General features: G+C 41.8%; 1 protein-coding gene across 2 annotated transcripts in view; it reads right to left on the bottom strand.

Moving 5' to 3' along the window:
* CCSER1 (coiled-coil serine rich protein 1) overlaps positions 1–21,533 on the bottom strand; it is a 494,606-nt gene that overhangs the window by 132,730 nt on the left and 340,343 nt on the right. For both annotated transcript variants that reach the window (XM_044428521.1, XM_044428522.1), the window contains exon 6: positions 15,844–16,054. In XM_044428521.1, coding sequence (XP_044284456.1) covers positions 15,844–16,054 — 211 coding nt within the window. The remainder of the gene's footprint in view (positions 1–15,843; positions 16,055–21,533) is intronic.

Raw genomic sequence — 21,533 nt, 5'->3', positions numbered from 1 at the left:
GATTGAAGGCAAAAGGAGAAGGGGACGGCAGAGGCTGAGGTGGCTGGATGGGGTCACTGGAGAGGTGGGTGTGGGCTTCGGTGAACTCCGAGGGATAGTGGAAGAGAGGAGAACCTGGAGGAATGTTGTTCATGGGGTCGTGAAGAGTCGTGCACGACCTTGCTACTGAACGACAGCAAAAACAAAGGAAACTGTGCAAATGATCATTCTTTAATAAGTTTCCTATTATATTACTCTACAAATAACCCTCATATCAGCAGCCTAGCATAATACCCAGCCTCTTTGCTGCTATCTAAAAAGCACTCTGCTTCCTTCCACTTGCTGTTATCAATTAAAAATTCAGCAGGGGAGGCTTGTTCAATAAAGTGCCTTTCAAATGCTTTCTCAGATATGAATAGATACAAGAATTTGGGCCCTCTCTCCATACTAGTTTATTAATGTGAACTCAGGGCCATGGCCCATCTTCTATAATACCTAATTACATCTAGCAATTTTTATAAGACATACTCATTAGCATAAATATGATATTTGGCAAGACAAGACGCATTTTTCATAGGAGCTATCTTTCACCATACGGAAGGTGACAGATTTCCCCCTCACAGTGATCTCTCTCATTAGAACCTGTAAAAGTTGCAACCTTCAGGAAGAGCGTGGATTTTCCCACTGTGGTCTCCACCGCCTGGTTCTTTTTCCTGCAGGATTTGATGGGAAAGATACACACAGTTGCTTTACCCAAACAACTGCTGTGGTTTGAACCCCTGGCATTTTTTTTTTTTTTTTTTGGCCTACCGTGTTAGTCTAACTCCTGAAGCCCTTGCATTATTTAGGAAGTGTTGCAGAGAAACTCGCAATTTGTCAAAAAAAGTTGTTGCTTCTTGGAGTGTATGCTCCGTTGACACAACATCCTGAATTGTGAAGATCACCTGAGTTTCATCAGTTTTGACTACCAGAAAATATAGAATTGGCCTGAGATATTTTAAGTCATCATTGATCCATTACGCAACCCGAATGTTAGTTTAAGCAACACAGCCATTGAGACAACCTGTGTTATGCTATCAGCCATTGTGCTTATAATTTGCTAGTTTTAGTGGGCTAATGTTGCAATTCTGTATTTTATAACACAGCGCAGTGTACATGCTAACTTGGCATCTACTCCATTTAATTCAGTGCAAATTACTTCGCAGTAGACTTGTCCAACACTGATAAGTTATTAATCGGGCTGCAATGTTTTTCTTATAAGTACTTATAGAATTTGCCAATGACATGCATCATCTTCAAAAGAGATATCTCCCCTGCTCTCCAACACAGGAGGAAAGGCCTCTTGTTAACATGCGTGCCAGCATCGCTCAAACCCAATTGTCTTTACTTGCACAATTGAGTGTGCTCTCCAAACCAATGCTGATTTAAAACCAGGGATGCCTTTAGCTGTAATCAGGCATTCCAAAATCAGTGGCAGTAAACATTCAAGCAGAGAGAGAGCACATGAACCAACATCACCTCCTATTGCTCCTGTCACCCTCTACGTGCAGAGGGTGGCTCTGGGAAGAAGGGAGCCTCTGGCAGACGCAGGGGCTGCCCGGGCATGCTGATGTTGAGGTGGCTTTCCATGCCCCTTGATACACTGGGAGCATCTACTGCAATGATCCCCCTGCTCCCGCCCTCCCGTACTGGTGTCTCTTTGCTCTTCCACTCATGTTCCCTTAATTCCTTCCAGCTTCCAGCACTGAGATGGGAGAACGGGGTGCGTGGGAGGGGAGGGATGTTCATGCTGTGAGCCACAGAGCTAATCAGGCAACTGTGGGCAGCGATGGCCTCTCCACCGAGCCTATCCGACAGAGCTGTTGTAATGGGAAAAAAGCTGGGAGAAGAAAAAGTGCCAACTTCAAATATTTGTGGACTCATGGGTCCCGGGCCCCTTCCCACATGGTGTCTACCTCCTCATCACCATTGTCACTGGACACCATTGTTCCTCTTCTGCTAAGCATCACTGGTCCAGCTATGCCTACTGTTGAAATTAGCCACGGGAGGAACCATTTGAGCTCCCTGGTAGAAAGGCAGGATAAGGACAAAGAAACAAAGAAAATCCGAAGGGGTCTCCTGGGCCATCTAGTCTGACCCCTCGCTCCAGCCATCTCCACTCAAGCATACACACATTTTCGCATTGCATCGATCTGTCTCAGTGGTCTATCACTGTTGCACAAGCCTTCTTAAAACACATGCCTGCAGACACACAAACCAAGACTCTATTAGGAGCTCAACTGTGTAGCTGGAAGAAGCTGCTCATGTTCACTCACCATATGTGATACATCAGCCATGCCACAATGAATGAGGAAACTACTACTTCAGAAAATGCACCAATGCACCTAACATGGCTATGCATGTGCTCAATTGTTATTAGAGTTTAGAGCCACTAATCTCGAGCAACAGCCAAAAAAGTAATGGCAGACATACAAGTTTAAAAGTCACTTGCACTGAAGAAAAACTATGGATACCAGGAGCAGAAGGAATTCAAAAAAGACACACTGAGTGAAAGAGTTACAGCATTCCAGTGGAAGAATATAAATTGGGGGATGTGAAGATGGGTCCCAGCAATGTTCAAATGATGAGAGGGAAACTGCTGTGGGTAAAGTAAGTGACAGAACTGGATCAAGGATAACCTCATCCATATTTTTAAACAGCAGACATTAATGGAGCTGCTGTCCAAAATGATATCTGGATTGGCAATGGCACCTTGAAGGTAAGGGAAAGGGGACATAAAACCACCATAAATCCAGCTTTAGCTGCATTTAACCTCCGGTTTAAACATGAGAAAATCATCACTATATTTTATCCTTTGACAATCCACTGCAAATTTTAAGCAGCATACTTTGAACATTGAAGAACTTTGTTTTAGGGGAAAGGAAATTTCTGTATCTTAACAGCAAACTCATTCTTCAAGTGTGGATCACCAAAATTGCATCATCTACAAAAACCTGAAAATGACAAGGTAACCCAAGGTTTGCAAAGATGAAAACAAAATTGAAGGGGGGGAGAGAGATTCTCACATATAAAAATTAGGAGCACTTCACACTGAAACATACAGTTGCAGTTCCCATGTGCTACCAGTATATTCCATCCTGTGGAATATCAAACAGGCAGTCAAAATTTGGGAAGCTGCTTTCAAAATATCCAGAACTCAGAAAGCCAACAGTTGCTGATTTCATTCATCCTGTATGCTCCAAAGTAAAGCAACTATGAGAACAACAAAACCAGCCTGGCCATTGAGGTCTATAAAGAATTCTTTCTCTGTGCATTTCTAATTGATAGTCTTAGTTTCTTTCTTTTGGGCATACAGAAATGGTGCAAGACAGAAAGCCATTCAGTTAACATTTCCTTAGGATCTCTGACCAATATTTTCATGCTTAGAACTGAAAGTTTTGTTTGTCTTTCATGTAGTATGAACCTTGGCGTGCAGATGCAAAGGTCATTTTGTCTTCTTTACTTCCAAAGCAAGTTCCTGCTCACCTGTTCTTAGTTCAAAGAACCCTCTTACCTGGATGTTATGGATGGCCAACTCATTTTTTGTTGGTAGATGGAAGCTCCCGCACAGAGTTGCATCAGAAAAACTTTGGGAGACTTCCAGCTGTTTGATTATTCTGTGGAAAATATCTCTCCTCATTTTATTTCATGGTGAAATAGATATGTAACAATGCACATTCTGAAGTTTGTGCAGTCCAAGTCACAGTAAGAACCTGATTACGTAAGAAAAGCCCTGAGGAATGTGCTCAAAAAATCTTATCTAATTCAGCATTGTATCCAATGAATGTATCTGGAAAGTTCCAAGAAAGGGCATGATGGCAACAATGCATCCTTCTTGTTTATCCTCAGGATCTGGTGCTCAGATTTCCGAATCAAAACTGCCTTAATGGTAAAGAAGATCCCCTAAAGCAGGGGTATGCAACTTGTGGTTCTCCTGCAGTCTTAGCATGTAAGGTCCAAGTATCCCCTACCCATTGACTACCCAGGGAAGGGTCGAATGGAATTTCAGGCATTAAAGGAATTGAGGATGCTTTGGCTGGTGCAGTCTAGGCATGAGTGAGAATTTCATTTCAACCCTCAAACCACTCAAAAATGCTCTCTTTACAATCCCACCAACTTTCTTCCCAAATGTTCACCGTCACAAACTTGCATCTGACTTTGCAAAATGCGTGTGAAATGCACAAACATTTAATTAACCCATGCTTTGGGCTATGGGAGGAATTTCTGCAAATTTGAGGTATTTTTGTGCAACATTCACCACTGATAGCTGGTTTACAGTCTTCCCATTTGTGCAAAACAAACAGCAATTGCAAAAACAAGCATGAAGGAAGGGAAAACAAGCAACAAGTTCAAAGGATCTTGGAGAATTTAAACACTGCTTGTTTGTCCATTGGCTGATCCAGCCCTATTTAATCTATCAACTTCATCTGTGCTGCCTCAGTGGCACGCCTCACAGTATCACTTCCCATCCATAAAACCCCCATTCTTTGCTAATAAGCTGGGCTCCAGTATGAGCGAGTCGCTGTCCAAAACAACCTTACAGCTACATGAGAAATGTTGTCTCCTTGTTTGTGTACTCCAGTTAATGCTTTAAAAATAAATCAGCAATTAACTACACGAAAGTAATGTCTTTGCAAAATAGCTGGCAAATGCTATCTTGGTGTTACAAAAATGTGTGTCCTGTGCAACAGAACTTTCATACTTTTAAGCACATAAACAGTGTTTCTGTTACAAATTTAAAGGAAAAAAAGCAAACATTTTTTCAATGGAAATGACTACCCCTTGCAAATGCAATTGCTGGGCTTCCGTGCAATGTCTTTTGCAATTACGTCTTGAAGTCAGGAAGAAATATTGTGCACGAGTTAAAACAACTGTCCAAGCATGAAGACTACCACCTGCTGGCCATCTGCTATATTGCAGCTCATACATTAAGGTGTCAGCCTTTTCAAAGTCCTGGTGAACAAAGGCAGGCAAAGTTGTACTACAAGTGAGTTGGCAGTTTTGGCTTTATAGAGGAAACTGAGAATGGACATGCTTGAGAAGCACTGTATTACTGTGGTTATTTGATTAATTATAGAGTACAATCAGGATTCAAGTAGCTGCTTATAGCAATGCAATCAAGTAACTGCTCTGTCACTCTGGTTCCCATGTAAGTGTTTTCTTCTAAATTAGCAATTGAGAAGGATACACAGAGCTGGCAGGGAAAAAAGAGACTCACATGTCAACATAAAAGTAGGTGAGCAGCATAAGCCATGTTCAATTCACAATTCTTCCTTGTCAGTCAGTACATATGAATTCCACCATGAAGTTCTTTCCAGCTCATACTGGCATATATCCAATTGCAAACTGGATTATTCATTTTCATGTGCAAATTTTCATGCATTCATTGCACATGTTTTAGAAATATATTTATTTATTACAAGCATTTATATCAGGTCCTTCTGACAAGCATCCAGGATGGCTTACATGATATAAAACTACAATGGTACCACAGTAAAACCTCAATTATTAAGACAATATAAAACACATCATGAACTTAGAAAAGAAAAAGGCAGGAAAGGAATAGAAAATGCGACCAGAGGGGGGAAATATATACACTTTTCTCATTTATTAACTTGCATTTTTGTGCATCTTTTCAGAAGCAGACTCCTTTTTCACATGTACTTTCAAATGTTTGCTTGTTGTTGGACACTGGTGAAGGTGTAGGCAGCTCATAAATTCAGCTCATAAATTTTAAATTTTGTTAAAATATTGATTAATATTTCTATCCCACCTTTCTCCCATTGTGGAGCTTAAGGTGCTACATGCAGTTCTCAGGTGGTCTCCCCTCCAAGCTCAGGCCAGCCCCAGACATGTATGAAGCTAAGTTCTTATACATCCCTATTCTGCCAGAAGAGTCAAACTATCCAACCCAGAAAGTATTGGCCAATATGCCAAACCAGGGAAACTGTGGTGTCTACAGAGACAACAGTCCCAACAGAAGTCAGGGGTCAGACTAGATGGCCCAGGAGACCTCTTCTGACTCACTCTGCTTCTATGTTTCTAATAGCGGTGCAGATGCACACAGAAGTCTTTGGTTGAGGATTCCTGCATTTCACATCCAGCATCACTGTGCCCACTCCAGGACCAATTCAAGATGGTGATTTCCCTTTATAACATCCTGCACAACCTGGAATGTATGCATCTTAAAGATCACATTTCTTATATTCATCTATTGATTAAAACTAGTTTAGGAGCTTTGCTTTAGGCCCCATTGTTATGTAGGAGTACAGCAGTCTCAGAAAGGATCAAAGTTTTTTGTAGGGAAGTGTTACCTTTTAAAAGCACTGATGGAGGATTGGGAGGCAGCAGCATTGTAAGAAGAGACATATCATTTTAATTTAGATGTAACAAAAGCTCAGTTTGATCAATGCCATGGTCCTCTGGAAAGGATGATTAAACTGTTCATCGAGGCTGGGCTGAGGAAAGCACTTGTATGAAGAGTACCTGCATGTTTTTTCCTGGATGAGAGGAGGGACTTAAACAAAAGAAACTCCTTTCTGCCAGCAGAGTAGCCCTGAAACAAATAGCACACACATTTCTCTGTTTGTATTTCCCCATTTGTAGAAAAGGTGGGCAGTCGTAACAGGGTTCCCTCATCAATGATGGCCCAACAATGCTCCAGTTCTAGACATATGCCAGGTGCGAGCATCTCACTGTGGGGCAAGTCGATGCCTTTTTTATTGCATCAGAAACAGTTAAAGAAGATACCCAAGTCTCCTGCAATGAGTGAAGACACCAGAAGGCAGAAACCAGAAGTGAGCCCAAGCAGAAGTAAGCCTGAGTGGGAAAAGGTAGCCCTTATCATGTAGGCAAGGACAGCATCTGGATTAATTACCTGCTTCATCAAAAGCCCAAGGCAGAAGTAGGCTTGTCAAAGAACACTTCAGCCTTCAGGGCAGCATTTAGATTAGAGGCAGTAACTAGTACTAAAAGTCTAGCACTAACATGTTATTCATAGACAAAGCCCTTTGCCTTCTCAATTTTCAGGGAAAAATGGATTTCCCACTTAATTTTCCCTAAAGCGAAACTGGAAGTTGCTTTCCATGCAAAATGTCCAAAGGAAGTTGGGACTAGTAAAATTCTTCAGAGAAATATTGTCTATTGATCCATCTGGAAAAGAAGCTGAATTTGGACTGCTGAGAGGGAGGAATGCCCATTTCTTCCCCTGGTTTTGTAACAGCCACTCTTTCATAAGCAGAAGTCAAAAAAGGATGCTTCAGTGCAGTACAGAAGACCTAGAGTACATGTTGGCATCATTAAGCATGTTATTCAGGGCTGGCCAAGACATCTACCCCCAAGACAAAGAAATACTGGTCATTATTTTATCTTGAAATCCCACAACATCTGTGACACCAAAAAAATCAATGATACTGAATTAAATACCCAAGCTTTGTTGCCCTTTCAGAATATCCAGTGTCAACTGCCTAATGCCTCCGTCTGCCTAATGCTAGGGTTAGCTCTGATTTCACTGTAATCTTGGTCTATGTCCTCCTTTCTCCTCTCCTTCTTCTTTGGGATAAGTTGGGCAGGTGCTCTGAAAGGACTTCTGAAAAGGAGTGATAAGGAAAATAGTTGAATGTGTGGCAGCCCCTTCCTCTTTAATCCCCTCATTTCTATTTTTTGAGGGGGCAGGGAGAGAAATACTTCATGATGTATCACAGAACTGAACAATTTCATCCTATGCATCTCTGGATATGTGTCTTTTCTCGTTTCTTGCTACTCCAGTCTTTTCAAGGAAATTTAATAGCACAGACGTGTAATCTACTCAAATAGGCATATCATTTTTTTCCTTCCCAGCATTTAAGACATATTTACATGTAATTGTGGCCTCCAAAGCATTGCCTTGCTGTCAATGTGAATTTTTGTCCTATTAGTACAACTAATTGTATCTCCTTCCTGGTTTTTTATTATTCTTAATATTTATTTTCCATTTACACTTGTCATAAAGAAACATCATCTTTTGAAGCAATGAACTTTTGAAAGGAGTTTGTCTGGTTTCAGAAATAATTATGTGAAACACAAACTGAAATGTAATCATATTTGGTTTAAATTAGAAAGGCTAATTTAATAGGAGATAATGTGCAAATCGTTTTCTTACAAGAACATAGAGTAGTTTGTCACAAAACGGCGGCACAATTTGCATTATAATGGGCTTCCTTATCATTTCAGAGTATAATTGTTTAGAACATTTTGATACAGCAAACTGAGGGAAAAATTAGTTGCATCTGAGCAACTGCCAAAATTTATATGGCTCACAAATGCCTCTAATACTATAAGTATATGTGCACCAAAAATAATACAGTGTCAGGTTAAGAGGGGACAGCAACTGAGAAGTAGCAAATGTTCCAAGTGATTGGCCCATAAAAGCACGATTTACTGTGAAGGTACAACCCGTTGTTTTTGGTTGGGAAGAGAGGACAGCTATTCCATTTAGAATGAGCTTCATGTGCTTAGGCCAGATTTCCCTAATGGCTAAACTACCTTGTACCTTTTGCTATTGATTTTGCAAAACTCTTTGTATGTATCACAAAATCAGCCTAGCTGGTCAGCCTTAAGGGCTTTTAGTTCAAAAGCCTTCCAGAGAAGAACTGCTCATGACAGACAGAGATTTCAGTATCTCTCTCCGAAGGAAGAATACAGATTTGCTTCACTATCTATTTTAGTTCTGCGGCGACTATAACCTGTTCTTTAACTCAGCATTGATCCATTTGTGCCTTTCCATTTCAGCTTCCATCAGCCCAAAACTCACAGACACCCTTTGTCCTCTGGCTCTTGCACCTCCAGAGATTAACTGGTTGATGCATTCATGAAGCAATGCCTACATCAGAACTTCTGCACGGAGCTTCTGCATTACACCAAAGGTAGAATCACAGAATAGCAGAGTAGGAAGGGGCCAAGAGGGCCATAGGGCCAATTCCCTGCTCAGTGCAGGACTCCAAGTCAAAGTCCCCCTCATATGGCTGTCCAACTGCATCATGAATGTCTTCAGTGTGGGCAAGCCCACCGCCTCATTGGCCCCATTGTTATACTGCTCTAACAGGCAAAGAGTTCTTCCTGACACTCAGCCAGAACAGGCTTCCTGTACCTTGAGCCCTTATTCCATGTCCTGTTACACAATTGATGAAACTGAAGGGATCCAGCTTAGCTCAGGAACTCTACTTTATAAGTGGGTTCCTCACTCCTGTTTCCACTGTCTGTTCACATGCCCCTTCTAGATCACGCCCCAGAAAGACAGCAAGGCAAGTGGAGTCCTGCACCGAGAGGGGCTTGGACCCAAGGGCCCTATTGGCTTCTTCCAATTTACTATTCTGTTGTTCCCCTTGTTCCTCTCACTGACTGCCCTCTCTGAGAGGCAGGTGGACATGCAGCGAGATCAAGGAGGAGGACAAAGAGGGCTGAGAGGCTCCAAGGGGCAGCAGTGGGAACGTGACCCTTGGAAGATGCCCAGCAACACCAACCCCTGCCACTAGATGAAGAGGTGCACCAGCTGCGTAACTGTATCGCAGCTTTTGCCTTTTCATGCAAGGGAGAGAAAAAAAGGAAGTGGGAAAATTAAACCATTCTTTGGTTTGTTTTCTCAGCTGCCCTCTACCATCAGATTATCACTGGTGGTTCACCACTGATGGATAGCTTATTATGGTGTGTCTGTTGGAATATAGTTTCTCCAACTTATTTATTTATTTTTATTTATTTATTAAAACATTTTTATGCCGCCCCATTCGCCGAAGCCTCAGGGCGGCTTACAACAATAGATAAAACCAATAAGTTATGCCTTTGAAAATGTAACCCTAAACAGCAAATGAAACAAATACCATCAGTAATATTACTCTACCAAGAGTGACATGTAACAGTGTGCATGGCAGTCGCCAAAAAAGCAGACCAAGTATTAGGAAGTGGAGTTGCTTTGATGTAATTTAGAGAAGTACTTATTATATATCCTGCCTTTTTTCCTTCCAAGGAACTCAAGGCAGCTTACATAATTTCCTCTTCCTCTCAATCATATTCTCACATTGACAACCCTGTGAAGTAAGTTGTTGGGCTGAGCACCTGTGACTGGCCCAAAGTCACCCAGTTGTCTCCATGGCCAGTGGGGACTAGAACCCGGATCTCCTGGGTCCCAGTCCCATGCTCTTAACTGCTACACCACTCTGCCTATTTGACATTTGGGACCTTTCCTTGATGTCCCAAGATACTGTGACATTAATCCCCCAAAAGAACCAAATGAATATATAAGAAAACCTAAGGTGATTAAAAATGCTGAATAATGATATTTAAGAGGCAAAAAGATAATCCTACCTTTTTCTTTATTTTGTGAAGGGACCATGATTTATATATTTTAGGCAGAACAACCGGTGTTCTTCCTCCCTCACACTAGGATAAAAGCAATAGTACTGATCCAACGCAAGAGAGCAAGTCTTCTCAGACTCCCCAGATATAAGTGATCCATGATTAGATATTTATTCTTGCAATCCCTGTCCTGCTCAGGGGAGATAAGCAGACTAGTAGTCATCTAGCTGTATCACTGCTGACCTGCTTTGTGGCATTCAGAGCCTGTTGAAGTACAGGTTTGAGCCTATCTTTATTTCCAGAGAAGTTCTCTTGCTACAGATTTCAAACAAGCAGTACTGGTGGGGGTAGGTGGGAAGGGAAAAAAGGAATCTTGACTTTTAAATGTGGATGCTGGGAGAGAATAATTTCACTTGGCAATCTGCTAGGGATTGAACAGGAAGGCGGGAGTGGGTGGAGGGGAATAATAAAGGAGAGCTTTCATATTGTGAAATTAAACAGTTTGTATCCTCACCTCTCATTTATTCTTTGGTAATTGGGGTAGATAAATACAGAATGTATGAGGGGAATCAAAAAGGAAGACAACTAACGAGTGTTCCTGCATTCAGGGCTAATTAAGCAGGTAGCCTCCTGATGTTTTGGACTACAAATCCTGTAATTGGTGACCACTGGCCATGCTGGCTGGGGCTGATGGGAGTTCTGGTCCAAAGCACAAGCTTGCCTAACCCTTCTTTATAGTCAAAATCTTCTAATGGAAACAGTGCAACCATTTTTGAGCTAAAATATTTGCATACATACAACAGGTTTTATAAAGCAAGATTTAAAAGGAAACGCCTAACCTAAAGCTGGGGAATGGACACACGGAAACCATTTATTGGCAGGCAGATGATAAGCTGCAGATAAGGCAGGTCAAGTGCACCAGACAGCTTTACTTGTCCATACAATAACTCAAAACTCAGCTCACAGTTTCCAAAGAAATTACCACCTGGAAACAAAACACAGAATACCTCTTTCACGTCCCTAATGGCAAGGTGGAAAATCCCAATCAAATAAACAATTACAGTCATGCAAACATGGATACCATGTGTATCAATAATTCTCATCATTATCAAATGCTTAACAAGACTTTGCATACTACAGACTAGCCAAAGTCCTGAAAATACTGGTGCAACACTTACCGTATTTTTCGCTCTATAAGACGAATTTTTCCCCCCTCAAAAGTAAGGGGAAATGTCTGTGCGTCTTATAGAGTGAATGTGTGTGTGCCCGATGCCCGGGACGCCGCCGGCCCGCCTGCACCACGTGGCACCACCTGGCCGGCATGCGCTCGGCGCACCCTGCTCCACCCCCCTCCGGCGCAGGTGAGAGCTGTTCTGCTCAGGGGGAGCGGTATGGAGGAGGAGGAGGAGCCACGGGCTTTAACCCGCCGGCTGCATGGAGAGACGGACTGCTCACCCCCACCGGCCCGGCTGCACCACACCTGGCTGGCACGTGCTTGGCGCGCCCTGCTCCGCCCCCCTCCTCTGGCGCAGGTGAGAGCTGTTAATCACAGGTCGGTGTGTGTTTTCAAATGGCAACCTGTCTTTTAATGAAGCCCATGGGGAAGTTATGGGGAATGTGCCTGTGATTATCAGGAAGCTTTCCATGGATCCCTCCTCTAAAAACTAGGTGCGTCTTATAGTCAGGTGCGTCTTATTGAGCAAAAAATACGGTAATAATACCATTGTCACTGTCAACTTCATGGTAGCATATTACAACCCCAATGATCCCCTTGCACTACCCAAGTCCTCACTGTATTTTGTTCTTTAGGATCTCCAAGTTCCTCAAGCTCCTGATACCATGTTTCCTGCTCCTATTTCTCACAAGCTTGATCTAGATCACTGTATTCATTTTATTCTAACTCATTCTTTGAGGGCACTGGGCAAGACCTTCTTTCTCTAGTTCTTACACCGGTTTCTGATTATGTGCTCTCCAATAAACCCATCTCCGCTGCTGACCTAGGTTTCCTGTGTATTCAGTAAGTAAGACACCAGGTCACCAAACAATGGCAACATGTGGAACAAGCTTACTTTAAACCTATGTCAGATGTGGATGAAATTCTAAAATGGGGCAGAGTTTCTTTTGAGTTCTTACACATAAAGTGTTACTTTACATATTAGAAAATTATGTTTGACAACTTGACATTTTAATTCCTTCAATCCAATTAAGCGGTTAGGAGATTCAATTACTGCATAACATAGGTCAGGGACTCCTCTGTCTGTCGCACTTTCCTCCTTATCTCAGTTCTGTTTTCTATTGCTTATTATTAACAGAACTGGAGAACTCATTAGGAGCCTTGTTATCATTAACATTATTAAACTTTGTCTTCCTCATTATCAGGAACATTTTCATCTCTACTGCCATTAAGTACCACATCATTTAGCGCAAAATTACTATGGAAAAGATGGACTTTTCAAAAATGTGCAGAACGTACAGGTTCTTCACAAACTGATCTCTAGTGTATACTAACTGATCAGGACAAACAAAATAATTGGAGTTCTCACAGCTGTATTGTGGATAAAGCACAGGTGGGATCAGAAGGACTGGCCTGAGGCAACAGAAGAAACATAGAAGGCACAGAACCAGGAAGCCAGCTGGTATTTGTTGCTTTTAATGACCGACAATTACAAACAGACTATGGACCATTGAGATAACAATGATGGAATGCAAATTGGGCTGATATTCTTAGCTCTGATCTAGTCAGTTAAGCATATAATAGGCAACCAATACCACAATTGTGCTTTCCGCCTCTTATGTCAGGAGGGCTGCAGCCAAAGCTAAGACTTGCATGCATTGTCTACAGCAATAAGAAACTTCTCTGTTCACAAGGACAAGGTAGAATTTAAGACTTTTCTCTCCCTCTGCTGAGCTTCATCCCAATCCTGCTTGATTTTCTCTTGCTCTTCCTCCACAAGCCTTTATGATGGTTAACAGGTGTGTTAGCCCCACAATTAGTATGGATCATTCTAGCCACAATCTGAAGCTTATTACAAAATCTTGAAGAACTGGCAGGTGAAAGCTGCATAAAATTAGCACTGGAAACTCATGATCCTACAGCTCATCCCAGACCCTTTAATATAACCATGGGACCCCAAGCACCAGCCTGGCAAAACACTCAAAAGAATAAATAAAAGCATTATTTACTGATTATATTTATACTCCACCATTTTTCCTTCCAAGGAATTCAAAATGACTTACATAATTCTCCTCCACTTCTCAATTTTATCCCCACAACAACCCTGCAAGGTGGGCTGGGCTAAGAGTCCATGACTGGCCCAAAGTCACGCAGTGAGCTCCATGGCTGAATGGGGAGTAGAACTCAAATCACCTGAGACCCATTTCCACACTTATAACTGAGATACCACACTGCCTCTCTGTATTATTATAATTAATAATGTATTATTCATATTAATGCATTAATATGCATTAATTCCACCATATGAATGCAGCCAAAACCATAAAGAGAATACAAAAGAAAAACCTAAATGGCAAAAATATAGCTATCAATAGATGAACCCTTGCAAAAATAACAAATGGAGAGCTGGACAGCCAAGTGGACCTTCCAGAGGAATGGTGCAAGGGGTGAAAATCCCAGAGATGTGTGTGTGCATGTACATTTCTTTCTGGCATTAGGAATATAAGCAGAGCCCTGCTAGAGGTGACCAGGAGTCCATATAGTCCAGCATTGTGTTCATAAAGTGGCTGACCATTTGTCCACAGGAAACGCACAACCAGGATCCTGCTGAAGTTCCCCAACAACTGGTGTGCATAAGCTTATTGCCTCTGATAATTGATTATCAAATGGCATTGATAGGCATTTTAATAAGCATTTGTCCAATCCTCTTTTAAAGCCATCCAGATTGGTTACTCACCACTATATCTTGCAAAAGTGCATTGCATAGTTTAACTACACAATTGGACAAGAAGTATTTTATTTCCCCTGAATATCTCACCAATCAGCTTCATAGGATGACTCTGGATTCTACTATTATCAGATTGTAATAGTATTATAATGCTATTCATATTCTTGACACCATGCACAGTTCTGTATACCTCTATCATGTATCCCCTAACTTGCCATTTTTCTGTGCTGAACAATTCCAGTTGTAACTTTTCTTCATGCAAGAGGTGTCCTTTAGTTAAACCTGTACCTAAATCTGATTATTATTGCAAGTCCTAGTTTCCTCTTCTTTGTCCTCTTCCTGTTGGTATTAATGATGATTATTATTTATGCAGCATTCACACTTACTGCATGTTAAAGCAGCATGAAATGAAGGAATTACCCATTCCTAGCATCAATTATTTGATGCGGCAGGGAATCACTTTACATCCAAACTTGTTGAAAAAATCAGTATTTCCATGCTGCTTAATTATAAACTCAGTTAGCTAAAGGAACCTGCAGAGATTTACAAAATAATAAATTTAGAAGTGCCTCATAATTTGCTAGCAAGACAAAGGGCTTTACCAAACACCAGTCCCTTAAAGCTTCTCTCACAGAACATGTCCAGCTTGAGCTAACTGTTGACCTTCTATAAACTTCATGATCCACTGTTGTGTTTAGATTCCAGCGGAACTTGTCTTTGGTGTTATGAAGTTTCTAGTTAGTGTGCTTATGAATATATGTCTGATTGTAGGTAAGCTGCAATTGCAAAGAAACAAAAGGGAGGAGCTACTATACTAAAGAACTAATGCTTGGATGGGCGATCTCACATCCCTCAGGAGTTTGCCACTTATTGCTCTTGCTGTGACCTCTCATTTTCAGGTAACTCTCCTTCTGCCACAGTTGTGGCAACAACTGTGCATGAACTGAGGCTCTTTGAACATATTTGCACAATACGCCATGTGCACACATGTACAGAAAGCTAGTTTTTTGTCCTCTTTTTGTTTTGCTCTAATATTGGAATACTGAAGTTTATGAGCTCCAGTTAAATTACACACAGAATTTAGAAGACAGAATTTAGAAGCACAGTTCATTTGTCTTGCAACATTATTTCTCCATGCTTTACACAGTATGAACAATGAAATAGCACATGCTGTCAGTTTTACCAGTATTTACAAGTATATTATGAAATGACAGTGACATCAAGTCATGGTATTCATATGTCAAACAATTGTCCTGGTGCAACTACTTTGGACAGAGATTTCTTATGGGCTGCATCTGGATGCAATATTATAGAATGACATTTTCCCATTTTCTGTTTATTTCTGACCCATTCAGGCACCCAAACTTTCCCCCACCCTTCAGGAGCAGGCACCATCATGACTGAGACCTGGCCATTTTTGTGTTTCCAATGCATGCAAACAAAAATCTTTGGGGATATTTTTCCAGTAAATCAATATTTGGCAAGAGTCATTGTCAGATCATCGATCTCTAGTTGTTGCTCCATTTTAGCATTTTCCAAACCTATCAACACTAACACGGACAAATAGTAAACTTGCAGGCATTTCCATTCTTACCTCTTGAAGAACCCTCTTCATTTTCAGCAGCAACGTTTTGACAGCTGTGCAGTCTTGCATCATCAGCCGGTAGGGCAAAGACTCCATCCCGCCACCATCCTCCATGGCTGCAAAAGGCCACTCCACAGATGGGCTGCTGGCTAGCTGGGTGACACGAGGGCACCTCGCCTCGCCTCGATCCACCTCCTTTGACAGCTTGAGAGAAAGATTCCTGTCAAGATATAAAGTAAAAATTAAGGATTGAATGGCAATGCTAGCATTTTTAGGAGATACAAAGCGCTGTTCAAACAGAGGCTGTGAATTTACTGCATACCCTGCTCCCATGTGCACAAGATGTTTTAAATCAGCAACTTCAGTCTTTTCAGATTTAGGAGCACCTGCAATCCAAACCATCTACACCACCACCACCACCACCATGCTGTACCATCTATAAGCTCTTAATCATGCCAAAATCCTGCTTGGAGACTTACTATAACACAAAAGGAAAAGGAAAAGAGATGTGAATAATGGTAATTGAGAAAGAGAGAGTTGGAGTAAAAAAATGAAATAAATACATAAAATAATTCCTTAAGAAAACCTGAAAAAACGCCTATGACATCAAATACTTCTTAATGAGTCAGAGAGAGAGATCTGGGACGAATGACTTCCAAAGGTAAATTAGAATTCCCAAATGGACAGGATGAAGAACACATGTCCATGGCTTTATTAGAATAAGGGAAGACTAACAAGGGGAGTATTGCAATATTCAAGCCCAGATAAATTAAGCCAATGGGAGATGGAAGCCACTTTCCATTTGTTTTACGCTCTGTCTAATTCGCCCCTGTTCTGTCCCCATCTCTATGATGCCTGTTGGAAGTGAGAAAAATGGCTACTTCAGACACACATTTTCTAAGGCTGCTGGCTAGTCTCCAGAAGAGTCAGAAGAAGAAGAGGAAGGTCAAGATCTCTTCCTGCTGATGCCAGCGCATAGGCCATGGATTAATCAATTCAAGTTGTGACAACCCAGATTCAGGCTGGACATCAGGAAAAGCTTTTTCACTTTCAAAGCAATACAACAGTGAAACCAGCTGCCTAGAGAGGTGCTGGGCTCTCCCACACTAGAGACATTCAAAAAGAAACTGGACTGCCATCTGAGTGGGATGGTGTAACGTGGTATCCTGCCAACAGCTGGAGGTTGGACTCGATGGCCTTCATGGCCCCTTCCAACTCTACTGTTCTATGATTCTACGATTCTAAGAGGAAGGGCACAAGGGGACCTGGAAATGTGGACCATCCGGAAACTCTGAGATGAGAGAAGTGGAGAGGCTTTTTTCAAGGCCAGACTGCCCAGGTAGGTAGGCAGGCAGTCTTTGGGAATAACTAAGAGGGTAGGAGGGAACCCAAAGCAGAGGAGTTTCTCAGACACAGATGAGGCAGCCCCATCACTTGACCTCATGATGCATCATCAGCAGAGGGAGAAAGCCCAATTAGACGATTGGTGTGCAGCTAGCAGGGATGTTTGTTTTCAGAAGCCCACCCCCACCAAAGGTTTGGGGTCCAAGTATGCTCCTAAGGAGAGTTCCTGGAGGGGAGCAAACCACTCTATACATGCTCACAGATTCATTCTGGGAGTTTTGTGTTTTTGCTCAATAAAGAATGCTTTGCAAGGAAAAGGTCTGTGGCTTTTGAATATGTGAAGGAGAAAGCCCAGCTCTCAACAATCCCTACCTTTCTGTATTACTCATTCTTTCAATAAATAATAAAACAAGAGAATGGGAATGACCCAAGAGAAGCCTGTAAGGCAACCCACTGCTTGAAGACCACTGATTTCTATAACCTAAATGTGATATTAACTCTATAACTTGATGCAAAGAATGTGAGTTCAGACCCCCCCCCCCCATCTCAGTTCTATTTGTTGGGAATTAGAACTGTTCTCAAGAAGCACAATACCTAACTCAAGTTCTTTACTCTAAAATATTTTCTTAGGACCACATCCAGCAGAAGTTGAGAAAGTACATTACGTTGTGTGCTACTTGTGGCTGTGTTCCACTTGTGTAAGTGTTAAAGGAACAACTAAAACAACCAGTAGATGTTATTTTATTAAAATATGAATATTATATATATATATATGTATTAATTATAACATTATTATTATTTATAATCCATCTGCCTGCCTGACTCTGAAGCTGTGCCCTGCTCTCCTGGATGGTCCTCGTCCCTGTCGCTCTTCGCTCCCACTGCCTTCTATCATGGCTTCAACATGGCGAGGGAGAGGGAAGAAGAGCAAGAGCAGGAGAGAGTGAGTGAGCCAAGCCGAGTCCACCTATCAGTTGGAGTGGGGCTTCCCTATGGCCATTCTTCTTCCAAGGGGCACACACAGGGTGGCTACCATCTACCTGCTGACCCTGCTGCAGCATCCTGCTCTCCTACACTGTCCTCATTCCCATCGTTCCACCCACCACCTCCTTTCACCACGTCCTTGATGCGGTGAGAGAGGACAAAGAACAAGGGCAGGAGAGCATGAGAGGGCCAAATGGATCCCACCTGTCAGATGGGGGTGGGGCTTCCCCAACAGGCATTGTATTGGCGGGGGGCACAGGGAGGCAGCTTGGGTAATGCTGAAGGATGGTACCAAAGGGCATCACCTGTTTGGCGTCCATTCAGCATTGTGTCAATGCGGGTTTGGGTGCCAGGCTTTTTGGTGGAGATGAAGCCAATAATTACAGCAACTTATTGTTTTATTCATGCACTGTTGATCTTACTGTATTTCATTATATAAACTGCGCAGAGAGTCCTCTGGGCTACAGAACAGTCTATATATGTTATGTAATGTTTTATGTTATGTTATGTGTTGTGTTATAAATAAATAAATGTGTAATGAAAAATAGAAACAGAGCGAGTCAGAAGGGGCTTTCTGGGCCATCTAGTCTGACTGATCTAGTCATCTAGTCTTTCACAACCTATTAAGATAATGAAGACCATAATAGTTTGTGAAAGTGCTTGGCTTGCACCAGCACTTGTCCAAATGGAATCAAAGAATTAGATTTGACACCTTGTAGAAGGATTAAGAGTTTTATTATTAGATTGCATTTATATCCAACCCTTTTTCCCCCTCAAAGGAACCCAAGATAGCTTGCAAGTTTCTCTTCCTTCCTATTTTATCCTCACAACAACTAGCTGGGGAGGTAAGTTAGGCTGAGAGAAAGTTACTTGTCCAAAGTCACCCAAGCAGTTTCATGGCTCCTAAGTCCCAGTCCAGCATTCTTAACTATTACACCATACTAGCTTGCTGTGGAGTTTCCATATGAAACTAGGGTTTCCATAAGTGGTAAAAGATTTGCACTAGCAAAATGACACACTGGATCCAGTACTTTTATCTTATGTCCTTACAACTCAACACTAATTCATCAACAGAAGAGTAATTGTTTAGGGATTATACAATCCACATACCTCCCCCATTGCAAACAAACCACAAAAACAGCTCCTTTTTGTGAAACAAAGTCAACAAGCTGTGAGGCAATCACATTGGGACATGGGAGAACATTTCCAAAATGCAGTCCCATTTAACATTTAACGTGATTGCATATTAGATATCTCAAGTTATAACTTGAAAGAAAGGCAACTTTTCATATGCATTTTCTTAAAAGTAAAGTTTCACAAATGCCAGCACAACTTTCAATTTCCACTGCCAGCCTGCAAGGTAGAAGAGTAGCTTTCACAGATGGATGGACCTTTGGAGGAAATGCGAACTCATACGTGCCAGCATGGGTGTGAAAACTGTAGTGCCCACTTGGGAAAAAGTACTGAATGGAAAAACAGATTGAAGAGATCCTTGATATACAAGTGAGCAGACATAAACTGACAATGGATACACCATTTGCAAAGGCTGCTTCTATTATTTTTTTTAAAAAAGCTCTCTCTGGTAATCTAAGTATTCAAAAGAAGTGGATATAGTTGGTATTGAGAGATACTATGACATTTTATGTTATTCAAAATGATAATCAAAGGTGTGCTTGGCAAAGACAATGCAAAATGGGATAGCTTCATAGTCCTGAGATTCAAGTTGTGGGTGTATATAATAGAAATGTGTTTCCATTGCCCAGTCCACACCTTCCAGATCAAAAGCAGACTCAGATACAACCTGCAGTCCCGTGAAGAACTGGGCACACTCCTCCCATAAAACAGCCCTCAGAGGGTGTTGAATCGATTTCAACTCGGATGCAGAGGTGGAGCTAGAATAGACAGCTGAATTTCTAAGGCCAGCAGATCCAGGCAGTCAGTAAATCACTTAATATCAGACAGCTGCAAATTATTTGAGACTGCTTAGTGCACACACAGATTGGAAAAGAGGGGAGTGGCTTATGACATCAGGTTAAGCTGAAGATACAACATCCAGTTAAAACGACAGACCAACCTGAGAAGCCTCAGGCATGCCAAGTAATTAGCTAGGGGAACATACTTTGAAGGTGTGGTTAGCTCTTTTCATCTTTAGAAGAGAAATTCAGTTTACAATCAGCATATTAGTATTACATATATTGCTAAATTTAGAGGATGCTTTGTGAACCCAAAAATGTATGGCATGCATACATTTAAAAAACAAAGATACCAAACTTAATTTTGAAAAATGTGCATAGATACACTTTGATCAATGAGAAGTAATGTGTACATGTGAAACATGTACAAATTTGATAAATACATTTAAAAATATACATGGAAATATGCACAAACAGAAAACCAATAACTCCCCTGCCCATGCTTGGAATCTGATACAGACTTCAGTCAGAACAAGCTTCAGAATTAAATTGAGAACCTTCTCTGAGAATGGAGCCCAATTTTGGGGTTCCTTTCTAAGAGCCTCAAAGTAGCGAGTTTTGGATACTGAATTGCACCTATACTTAGATTGTAGACCATTTTAGTCCTGCTTAGAGTAAACCCATTGTGATCACGAATAACTTAAGTCTGAACGATTTTCATGGGCCTACTCCCAGCATTACGAAGTCCAGATTTAACACTGGACCTAGATCCAGCACTAAGTAAGTCAGGCTTCGCTAAATATGGCACAAGGCAATGTTCTCCTGTTAGATCATAGGATGCTTGGTTCATAAGCCAGCTCTTCCCCCACCAAAACGAAAGCCAGGGAGAGCGTGATCTTGCCTGAAACAGGTGGACGTAGGTTGGCTCACCCATGGTTTTACCTGATGCTGTGTCCACGCATCTCTCTGTCTGTCTACCTGCTCACCCACCATTCTACCTGCCCCCATGAATTGTCACCTGCCCACTACTCTCGGTTAACCTTCTTAGGGAATCTTCTAGCAACCCATCTATAGCAGGCCCATTGCTGGCCGAGAATGGGGATAACTGAAAAGAAGGGAAAGGAGAAGCAAAAGAAGGGAAAGGAGAAGCAATCGGTAACAAATTCTGTTGCCCTGATTCCATTTGTCATAACGGGATGTTGTGCATGAGAATTTTGACATGCTCAGCATCACAAACAGATGGCCAGCAGATGGTGTTCTCTCTCTCTCTCTCTTTCTCTGGTGGGGCGGGGGGGAGCTGCTGGATGAAAAGCAAAATAAGTGTAAGTGGGGAGAGGAAGTTCCAAAATGCTGCCAAAGCAAGATGAAATAGCACGTTATTCTAGCAGCCTTCCCCTACCTGGTGCCCTCCAGATGTGCTGAACAGCAGCTCCCAGCATTGCTCAGGTACTTGCTTGC

The sequence above is a fragment of the Varanus komodoensis genome, unplaced genomic scaffold (assembly GCF_004798865.1).
Source record: "Varanus komodoensis strain SLA01 unplaced genomic scaffold, ASM479886v1 scaffold2, whole genome shotgun sequence".
NCBI classification, from domain to species: Eukaryota; Metazoa; Chordata; class Lepidosauria; order Squamata; family Varanidae; genus Varanus; species Varanus komodoensis.
Note: the sequence above shows the minus strand (reverse complement) of the source record. Positions and strands in the feature narration are given on the sequence as shown.